Genomic DNA, 11,431 nt, shown 5'->3' with positions numbered 1-11,431 from the left:
AGGCGTGGATGTGGTTCTGGTAGCAGAGACTACACCTCTCCTGATGCTTCAGCAGAGGAGGAGGCCATAAAGGCTTGCTAAGGGTGCAGGAGTGGTTGAGGCACCGAGGTGGACTTCTGACCCCTGAAGTGTCATCGTGTGGGTGGGCATTGGAGTTGACCTGCTTGCAAACTGTGTGCTGCTCAGTCACTTTGACCAAGCTTCTCGGGCAGCTTAGATTCTTTTCCTGTGTTGCCTGGGTTTGAATGTGTACTCTTGTCATTTACCAGCCATGTGGCTCACCTAATTATTGTGCCTCTCTGGACCTCCATTTAACCAAATGTAAAATGGCCCTAGGAAGGTAACCTCTCCTGGGTCATTTTGAGGATTAAATGAGTCCACATTCTACCAGCACCTGGCACAGACTGTTTGCACTGTGTGTTTGTTAAATAAAAACATAAAACAATGATCAGAGTGACCCATGGGGGAGCAGGCTGCTCTGCCACTGACAATGACAAAGAGATTGGGCTCTTGGCTTTGGTGATGCCCTACAACAGGGAAAGGCAGTTACTGGGGAGACTTCTGACCCACAAGGAGCCAGGTCACCCACAAGGATCCATGATCACACTTGGGTATCGAAATTCTGAAGGGACTTTCATCCACTGCTGCAGGACTGAACTGATGGACCCATCACCAAGTTCATAGCCAGTCACCAGTGAGGACTGACAAGGCTAGCCCAGAGACTGCCAGAGGCTTCCAGAGATGGATTCTGACAGAGAGAGCAATGGCCCTAAGGCCTCAGACCAACAAGGTCTTCCCCAGTCACTGGGGTCTTTTTGGAATTCGTTTCTGCTTAATATCATTTAATAAACAGTTTTAAGCAATGAGATATACTGGACCGAATGCAAGGAGAATTGACACAGAACCTCTGGTCCTCAGTAGCTCACAGCTGTGTAGAAGGCAGAGACATGGGGTACGGTTTACTGGCATCAACACCACCAACCACCACAGCCAAGGTGGCTATGTGGCACTGAGCCCCTACTGGGCACTGAACACTCTTGCATCTCCTCATACACGCTTTCTAACAAACATTAATGCTTTCATCTTAAATAAGGCCTTGAAGATCTGAGAGATTAGCAAGCTATCCTCAGCCCCCTTAACCACAGTAGGAACTTGTCTTAGATTGAGATGGTCCTGTCACATACATCACCCCTTGTCCTGCAGAAAACTAGCAATCATTGTCCCCATTTTACTGATTGGTAAACTGAGGCTCAGGACTCTTCGCTGTGCACATGATGTTCTCCTGTCTTTATCATCACAGGTCACAGTTGAGGCAATATGTGTGGTGGCCAAGGGCACAGACCTTTAGTCAGACAAAGGTACTAGCTTCCCTTCACCTGGGCCAACCCTGGTGTTGCTGTGGCCCATCCTGGACCTACCTCTCAAGACACTCTCGCTGGGAGATTCCTTCCCAAGGTTTAACCGCCACCACATGCTCCCCAAATCACATCTCCAGCCCAGCGTCCACTTTGGCATTGCACCTGTATAGTCATCTGCCTGTGACACGTCTTGGCTTGCATTGGCTCACTGGCTCCCCACGACAGCTGCTGGTCCTTCTGGATTCCCTGTGTCAGGGAAGGGCATCATCCATGCTGGTGGTAGTCAGATTCAGGGAGAGTTCACCCACGTCTCCCTCTCTGACAGGCAGATGCCATCTCCTTTTGACACTTCTTGAGTCTCTCTCTCCTCCTCACCATCCCGCTGCAGCTGCTGGGGCCTGCCTCTTAGCTCCTGAGTCTCCTTCCAGATGGCCACATTCTTCTCTTATCTGGCTGCCAGAGAGGTTCAGAGAAATGCACATCAGCCCAGGTCGCCCGCTGTTCCTGAGTCCCGGTTTGTGCCAGGGGCAGGCCTACAGTCTTAGCATGCCACTCGGGGTTCTAGCCTCTCACACATTCCCACAGTCCCTGGTCCTGTGTTCCAGGCAGCAGATTGACCCTCTGTCACCCCAATCCTAGTCCTCCTAGTCCTGGGGCAGCTTCTCCAGGAAGCCTTCCCGTGGCCCCAGGTGAGTTGAAGGCCCTCTGCTTGCATTCCCACAGCACCTGTGAACACCACGCCGATGCTTTCTCTTCTCTCCTTCCACCTTGAGGCCAGAGAGGCATTGAAGTTGGGGGCTGCTCTTATGCTTTATTTATTTTGAAGTGCCAGGAAATTACTCTGAAATTGAAGGATGGAAACTCTGGGAGACAGACCTGGGGAGCATGCTCTTTTAAGGAAATGGATTACTCTGTGTGTAGACACTGAATGCTGAAGACACAAGATCCTTTCTCCTTCTTTCCCTAACAGAGTCTCAGTTTTGCTCAGGGGGCCGCATTGGAGTTAGCTATATTTCTTAACCTCCTTTGCAAAGCCCAGCTAATGTCGGCAACGAGGTTTAAGGGAAAGCAACTGTGCATGTGTGGAAGATCTGCTTCCCTGATGTGAGCCTGGACCCTTTCTGTTTCTTGTTTTGCACTTCTTTCCTGGAATTAGGAGGAGAGGCTGAAGTTGGAGCAGCCATCTTACGACCATGAGCAAACCATAGGGGAGGACAGTCACACATTAAGGAATACTGAAGGGGTCTAGATCGTGACCTCCACACTACCTACTGCAGACCTATTATGACAGACAAATAAACCTCATTTAAGTCACTTTGGTTGAATCTACATTTAGCTGAACTCCACCAGTACAGAAATGGCATCTCTGAATAGGCCTTGGAGATGAAGCTGATCCCGAGAGCAGTCAGAGGTCAAGGTTAACTGAGCAAGACAATGTGAGGGCTGGAGTGGTTGGTCCCCCCTGGGATTCCACTAGAGGATAATCCTCAGGCTAGAGATTGAAGAAGAAGCTCAAGTCATGGTGGCCCTAATGTGCCTGTGACCTTGACCTGGTATTCTCTGGTCCCTGCTCAATTCCACCCATGAAATGAGGCTCCTAGACTAGATAACTTTTCAAGTGCTTCAGGATCCACCACTTATTTGCTGTATGGCAATTTTTAATTGGCCACTAGCATTCCCATTTGTGAAGTCCCAACTGTAATAGAATCTGTCACTGTAGAGCTAATCTTGGGGTTACACAGAATCGTGCTTGTGGGGGCTCAGCCAAGTGCCTGGCATAATCTACCACCTGAGTTACTATCTGTGCCCAGCACACCTTGAGTTCTCTGTGATAGGAGGTGTCTTTGTGCTTCCTGTTGTCCAACCAGACAGAATGGTGACCTGGAGTTCCTGCTTGCTCTAGATCTGGGGCTGCTGCAGGGCTCTGGAAAGTTTGCCTGGATACACCTCTCTCTGTGGGTGAGTGGAGTGGTCAGAGATTACCCACTGTCCAATAGCTTCTGAATGCTGCCATGCCTGAGGTCCTACTGCCCTGGTGAAGAGAAGCCGGTAGACACAGGCCAAGGCCACACTAGGCCTAAATGCCTCAGGCCCTGGGTAGAAATAAACAGCCTATATGGTTCGACCATCCCATGACTTTGTGATAGCTGAAATTTCCTGGGTATTGACGCGCATCTTCTCCTGGGTGTGGGGTGGGCTCAGAGAGATTGGCTCTGTAGGGGACTACAGAAATTAGGGAGCTGGAGGAAGGGCTCTAGCACTGGATTCCACACGGCAGCTGCTTTTGGCAGAATCTTTTTGGCCTAGGCAAAAGCCTCACCTTCTTTCCTTTTTCTGAGTTTGCAGTCCCAGAGGTTAAAAAAAAAAAAAAAACCCTTGGGAAAAATAAATCTGCTGTTCATTCCAACCCTAAGAAGGAGGTCAGTGGGGTGCATCCCGTTTGTCCAGGCCCCTCCTTTGTCCCCGCAGCACTCCAGCCCAGACCCAGCCTGGCCGACACTTGACAGCGCTTGCCGTTTACCTTGGCTCAGGTCCAGAGAGTTCGGGCCCAGCCCGGGGCGGCCCCCACCCCTCCACCTTGTTACCCGCCCCCTCTCCAGCGCAAAGAGCAGTTTAAATATAAATCAGCCCGCAGCACAAACAGAGCCTCGGCGAGTCTCAGAGCCATCACCGGAACTGAGGGCCCACGTTTGCCGCGGCGAGTGCAAACAAGCAGAGACTGGCTGCGTAAATCTTCCCAAGTGCGTCGGGCGGGGTGCCGGGCTCACCTCTCCAGGAACCCCAGGCTCCCTTCCACCCGCTTCGCTCCTGCTGTCCCTACCCCGGGGTCCCTCGGACCCTCCTACCCCTTCTACCCCCTGGCCCTGCCCATTCCTTCCTGGATCCCCTCTAATTACCCACCTGCCCGCACCGGCTGCACCCACCTTCACCCGGTCATCCCCCCACCCTCCTGCAGCGTCCTGTCCCTCCTGCCACTAACTCCCTCCTTCCCCCACCCCTCCTAGCAGGCGGGACCTTCTCCCGGGACCGTCCAGACTCACGGGTTCGAGCTGAGGTCGAGCCCCAGCGCACCCAGCTCTTCCCGGGCTTGGGCAGCACGGACTCCGGAGCCCCGAAGACACCTGTCCAAGGAGGCGGCAGCGGCGGGGGCGGGGGCTCGCAGCGCTATTGACTCCGGAGGAAGAAAGGGAGGAGGGAGAGCGCGTTTCATCATCGGCGACGGCGGCGGCCACTTATAAAAACTTCTGGGCGCGCACTCTCTTGTTCAGTCTCCGCGCCGCGCGCCTCCAAGTTCTCCATCCACCAGTCCGGCCGGACCAGCCCGCGAGGTCTCGCTTGGAGAGCTCGGCCCGGAGCCTGCAGCCTCCGCCTCGGCAGGGCGGTGGGGGACGCCGTCCCCGTGTCACTCTGCAGCCCGGCCCGCCATCCGCCACCATGGGGCTGTTGCCCAAGCCCGGCGCGCGCCAGGGCAGCAGCGCCTCCTCGGGCCGAGCCGGCCGCTGTCCCCGCTCCGTCTTTGGCAACATTAAGGTGAGCAGAGTCCGCGGGCAGTCCGGGCTGAACCGCGCCGCGCGCACCTTCGCGAGGCGCTGGCGTCGGTGCTGCCGAAGTCCAGGGGGCGCTGGGTGCTCCCGGCTCCCTCCTCGGCCCTCAGGGCCACCACTCCAAGTCGCACCCTTGGCGTTTGGCGCTACCGGCCCTGGGACACCTGGAGGGGCCGCGCGCGCGCGAGTGCTCACCTGCCCTCAACAGGCTAAGAAAGAGGACGGTGAAAGTACCTGTGTTTTTTGAGACAACCCTAGAGAGACAACGGCGATGCGAGAATTGCCATCTTAGAAAAAGAGTATCTAGAGGAACACTGTCTCCCGCAGACAGTTACTTCGTTCTTGGGATGGGCTTGGAGGTGCCAGGTGGGCGCCTTGTGGGGATGGCTGTGGGTACTTTCGAGATGGAGCCAGTCCTGGGGCGGGTAGCAGAAGATGTTCTTCCTGGGGCTGTCAACTTCTACCAAAGCTGGTGGGGACTCTGCTACCTGGCTGCCATTCTCCCAACGATGCTGGGAATTCCCTCTCAGAGGTTCAGCAGCCAACCCTTCTGCTAGGACCTGCTTTCCTGATCTGAAAATGGCCCCAGGAAAGCAGTGGCCCTAGTGGTCAGAAAGATCAGAGCAGGTGCCTCTGGCCCAGCAAGTTAAGGGGAGACAGGGAAGAGAAATTGGGGTGTTGGCAGCTAATAGAATGACAACACCTTCTTCCCCGGGAGTCAGAAATGCTTTCCACTCACTCACAGGTCCAGGAGGACCTAGAATGGTTGAATCCACACTCAGGTTCTTTGGGGACTTCCTGGCAGAGGGAAGCTACCTTATGAGGAAGTGGAAGGCTACAGCGTACCATGAGGGCATATTGGGGTCAGGGTAGGGATTATGGTGTAGAGAGGTTAGGTTGTTTCCCACAATCATACAATCAGATGGAACTGGGTAAAGCCTCCAGTGGTGGAGATAGGGGGAACTCAGACCACACCAAGGGAGGTTGGGACTCTGTGAACTGGTTACATGTATCTAACAGAAAGGGATCTGGAGGTCAGAGAGGATCCCACCTACATACTTGTACTTAGATTGTTACTAGTGGAATTCCCTATTCCTGTTGCTGTTCTTTCCCACACCACAGTAATAAAGGTTGAATAGATTTCATGGTTGAGTATAAATAAGACAGATATTTTGAGATCATTTAAAATAATCCTAAAACCTCACCTCTGGCCAAACCTGCATAGAACATTGTGTGCGATTTCCATTCCACCATTTGAAAGTGTTCTGGAGAAGTTTCAGCTGAGAATTGTGGAAAGTGTGATATTTAAAAATTAAGAATTGGAAGGAAAGGGCAGGGTGGGTGCCGGATGGTCTGAAAGGAATGGGCCTGTGTCAGGAAACAGGGTACAGGCAGTCTACCTCCTTCACCCCCAAGAATGGCAGGAGGGGTCATTGTTCCTGCACAGATTCCTGACAGTGACAAGGGATAAGGCCGAGCCATTTAGACACACCCTAAAATAGTTTATGGCAGCAGTTTCTTTGAAGATCTATAAGAATAAGATAACTTCTCTCATGCTAATGATTCATGCCTGAGGCCTGAGTTCTGAGCTCCTAAGGGAGTTAAGGGCTCATCAGTTAAGAGTTTTTCTTTGGATGGATAACAGTCTTAAGATCAGAATTTGGAAGAATCTGAACTGAGCTTCACTCAGGAGCCTGAAACCAGGCGAAAGGCTGGCGATTTCCAGGGAAATTGGAATCTGGAATCCCATTAGTTAAGCGTCCCTCCGGGGACAGTAAGAACGATCCAGGGCTTTGAGGGGAAATTTCGTCCTCTGAATGAGAAGTTGGGCCACAGCCTTTCACCTTCCCGGTGGGGAATGAGCTGCAAACACCTCGAGATGTGGATAGGAAAGGGGACACTCAACTTGAGGATCTGTCATTTTCCTAGGTTCCTTGTTGCTGGGGCAGACTAACCTATTGGCCTATGGACATTCCTGAGAAATCCCACATACTGTAAGGTTTAGGGAAAAGGGATAAAGCCAGAGGACTCAGATCCATATCCCATCCCAATCACTTACTAACTGTGTGACACAGGGAAGCATCTCTGACTTTTCCTGGTCCTCAGGGTCCTTACCTGAAAAATTGGATAATATAAACAATGCCCACATCGTGAGGTGGCTCAGTAACAGGATGTGGCACAGGAAGGGGACTTTGTCAATCTGAAAGTGCTTCTTGCTTCAGCAAACAGAACTGTACGTTCAAATACCATGTAGGAACTATTGTTCCACCAATTCCATCATGGAATCATTAGTTAAGAAAAACGACAACTATTAGTTATAACTACAAATAGTTACAACTACTAGTTAAGAAAAATTACAATTAATAATAATAGTGTCCAAAATAACAGTAATAGTAGCTAACAGCAATTGAGCTATATGAACAGTGGAAATACTGTACCCAGTTTTGTCTTCTTTGTAACTATATCAGGTAAATTATTGTCCCCTTTAATGATGAGGAAAATATGGCTTTGGTAGGGGATCCCCATGTGTGGACATATAACCAGCAAGGGTTGGAGTGTAGAGGGACATGAACTCTAACCACTGTACAACCCAGCCTTCCCATCAGCTGGTTTAGCAGGCAAGGATTCCATGGGTTTCCATTAGGAAGGCTTTCCCCAGGCCCTGGTGACACACAAGTCTCAGCTGTGACCGCGGGGAGCTGTAGGGGCAGCAGGATGCATATGCATGCTCCCAGTTGCTCATTCAAACAGCCTGGCAACACTTAGGGTCCATTTTTTAGACTTCCCTGCAGGAGTGCATGTCCTGATATTTAATTTAGAGATAGTCTCTGGCCTCCGACTTGCAGGATTCTTAGGAAGTACAGGACCTACTTGAGACTCACTGTCAGAGGGAGTATTTCAGAGGCTAGAACTCTAAATTAAAAACAGGTCCATTCAGTGAGCATGGAGGTGGGGGTGGGTGTTGGTAGAAGGGAGGCTTTGTGGCTGACTTATCCTGGCAGCCTCTAAGAGATCTGTTTCTCCTTAAAATGAAACTTTCTTTTGGGGCCAAACTGAGTCTATCTTATAGCGGGAGTGGTCATTTGCTGCCAAGGCTCCAGTGTGGTGAACTCATATACATTTGATGGGGTCGGGACGGGAAGAAGAGTGGGAAGGAAGGAAAGGCAAACCTTCCAGCTTGGCCTAAGCAGCCCTGGTAACCTCTAGCCTAGGAGAACCAAAAATGGGGGGTATGTCCTTTGTCCTGGCCTGTGTCCATAACTTCTGAGACCTTCAGTTCTCAACCATGGGGAGGCATTTTGGGCTTAACCTCTCAGTTTCTAGAACAAAGTACTATATCCCAGCAATCTGATTCATGCTCAGGAAAACACTCTCCATAGAATCCCCAAGGCCTAAGAATTCTTTCTCTGATCTGCTTAATTAAGACCCCCACTCCTGTCCGGGGGTGGGGTTTCTCTAATGTTAAGACAGCATCATTCAGCTCTCAGGCATCTGCCTCCTGAGAGCCACCTGGGCACTGCTTCTGGTGGGGAACAGCGTGAACTGCTGGGGTCAAGGCGTCACAGGTCACTCAGACCTTCTCCTGGATGTTGCTCAGAACCCTTCTTAGCTTGTATTTTCTCTTTAGTGGCACACAGAACAAATCTGAGAGTGACCTGTGTTGCACGGCGTGGATAGCTCATTTCATCTCTTCCTGATGGTTCTCTTCTGTTCATGACAGTGGCTACTTTTTTCCCATTCTGGAAGACCCAGGATGGGGTGTTGGGATGGAAGTGTGGTCTCCCCTCACCTTCTTTTGTTCTGCTGTGCCATACGTCTGTTCATGCAGAGGAATGTAGGAGGTCCCCTGGCCTCTCCCTTTCCTCAGTCTTTCTCTTTGCAGCCTCTTCTTGGTTTGTCCTGTGCCTCTGCTTGGTTTAACCACACTTGGACCTTACCTGAACTTCCCTTCTGCCTGGTCTGTCAGAGGTCCAGTTATGTGCCAAAGCATGAGAGCAGGGATAGTGGAACTGAGAAGCCAAGGAAACTCCTGGAGTGAACGAGTCCCTCAGAGACTCCCGTTCTTACATCGTGAGGATCACCCATGTATCCATGACCATTCCATCAGTTTCTTTTGGAGAATGACTTGAAAAAATAGGTGTGTGAGCTTACATTATCCATATCCCACAGGATCCACACAGATAGCTGGCATCATCGTATTTGGGGACTTTCTTATAAGGGATCACAGGAGAAAGTCAATTGAGTTCTTAATATAAGATAAAATTTGGTTTGATTCTTTAAAAACAAGTTTTAGTTTTCTGTTAGTCAGCTATTCCTTGCTTTGACAAAATAACTGAGAAAAACAGGAAAATTTTATTTTGGTTCACGGTTTCTGATGTCTCAGCCCATGGTTGACTGGCTTCACTGCTTTGTGCCTGAAGTGGGACAGAACATCATGACAGAAGGGCCTGGTGAATGGAGCAAAGCAGAAACTGGGAGGTAGGATGGGTGGGGAGGAAAGGGCCAGGGACAAGATATAGTTCCTGAGGGCATGCCCCCAAGGACCCATTGCCTCCAAACAGATTCTATCTCCTACAGTTTCCACCCCTCCCAATACTCCATTCAGCTATGAATCCCTCAGTGGATTAATTCATTAATGAGGTCAGAGCCCTCATGATCTAGAAGTCCCACCTCTGAACATTACTGCACTGAGGACCAAGGTTTCAACACGTGAGCTTTTGGGGGATGTTCCAGAGCCAAACCTTAACAAATTTAAAACAATTATAGATTCGAAGGAAAATAGTACTTCAAGGTCTTGTGTGTCCTTCACCCAGCCTCTCCTGGTGGTTGCATCTTATATAACTCTGATAAATATACTGTATGATCAAAATCAGGAAATTGACATTGCTGTCATGCATGTGTACAGTTGTGTGCCATTTTATCACTTGTGTGGAATTCTTATAACCACTGGTCCACCACATGAAGATACAGAACTATTCCACCACCACAAAGGCTTCTCTTTTGTTAACCCACTTACAGTCACATCCATCCCCCTTCTGACTACTGAATGGCAACCCCTGGCAACCATGAACCTGTTCCCCATCTCTGTGATTTAGTCATTTCTAGAATGTTACATAAAGGGAGTCATAAAAGAAGTAACCTTTTGAGATTCATTTTTTTTTTCAATTTGTCACAATGTCCTGGAAATTTGTCCCAATTGTTGCACATAGAAAGAATTTGTTCCTTTTTATTGCTGTTGTGTTCCATGATATAGATGTACCATAGTTTGTTTAAATGTTCACTCACTGAAGAACATTTGGGTTGATTCTAGTTTGGGGCTATTACAAATAAATCTTTGATGAACAATTGTGTGCAGGTTTTTGTGTGGATATAAATATTTATTTCTCTGGGGTAAATGCCCAGGAGTGTGTCTGTGGGTCATACGGTTGTTGCAAGCTGAGCTGTCTTACGGATCTGCCAAACTGTTTTCTAGATTTGCACCAGCAATGTGTGAAAGTTCCAGTTGCTCTGCCACCTTGTCAGCCTTTGATATTGTCACTACTTTTTATTTTAGCTATTTTAATAAATGTGTAGTGACATCACAACATGGTCTTAATTTGCATTTCCCTCATGGCTAATAACCTAGAACATCTTACATGGATTTCCATTGTATCTCTTCGTCATTGAAATGTCTGTTTGTTATTTTGTTCATTTTCAAATTGGATTTCTTTTTTTAGTATTGAGTTTTGAGAGTTCTTTATGTGTAAATTACATACATACATTGGGTATGTGGTTGGCAAATAATTTCTACTAGTGTGTAGAATATTTTTTATCCTCTTAAATATTTTATGGAAAAATGTTTAATTTTGATGAATTCTAATTTACTGACCTTTTAATTTTCTGGATCTGGCTTTTGAGGTCTAAGAACTCTTCACCGAAACTTTGTGTCCAAGTGCTTTCTCCTACATCTTCAAAAATTTAGTTTTCTAATTTTGCTTTGTGTGTGTGTGTGTGTGTGTGTTGGGTGGGGGGCTATCGTAGATCAGTTGTTCCTGCACCATTTGTTGAAAAGACTATCTTTCCTTTATTGAGTTGCCTTTGTACTTCTGTCAAAAATCAGTTGGTGGACTGGGGAGGTAGCTCAATGGTAGAGTGCTTGTCTAGCATGTGTGAGGCCCTGGTTCAATCCCCAGCACACCACCAACAAATGTATAAAAAACCCACCATCAAAAGTGAGTTGACCACAGGTCTATCCTGGGTTTCCTATTCTGTTTCATTGATCTATGTGTATAGCTCTCTGCCAATACCACTGTGTCTTGATGTTTTGTTTTTGGTACTGGGGATTAAACGAGGGCACTCAATCCCTAAGCTACATCCCCGGCGGCCCTTTTTAATATTTGTTTTGAGACAAGGTCTTGTTAAGTTGCTTGGAGTCTAGCCAAGTTGCTGAGGCTGGCTTTGAACTTTTTATCCTCCTGCCTCAGTCTCCTAAGCTACAAGAATTATAGGCATGTGCCACCATGCTGGCTATGTCTTGATTTTTGTAGG

At 48.9% G+C, this 11,431-nt stretch overlaps 1 protein-coding gene across 1 annotated transcript in view; it reads left to right on the top strand.

The window, feature by feature from the left end:
* The first annotated feature begins 4,651 nt into the window (after positions 1–4,651).
* SLCO2A1 (solute carrier organic anion transporter family member 2A1) overlaps positions 4,652–11,431 on the top strand; it is an 81,764-nt gene continuing 74,984 nt past the window's right edge. Inside the window, exon 1 of the mRNA XM_079156044.1 lies at positions 4,652–4,889. Coding sequence (XP_079012170.1) covers positions 4,794–4,889 — 96 coding nt within the window. The 5' untranslated portion in view covers positions 4,652–4,793. The remainder of the gene's footprint in view (positions 4,890–11,431) is intronic.

Source organism: Sciurus vulgaris, assembly GCF_902686455.1.
Source record: "Sciurus vulgaris genome assembly, chromosome: 10".
NCBI classification, from domain to species: domain Eukaryota; kingdom Metazoa; phylum Chordata; class Mammalia; order Rodentia; family Sciuridae; genus Sciurus; species Sciurus vulgaris.
This window is presented reverse-complemented; position numbering and strand designations above follow the sequence as displayed.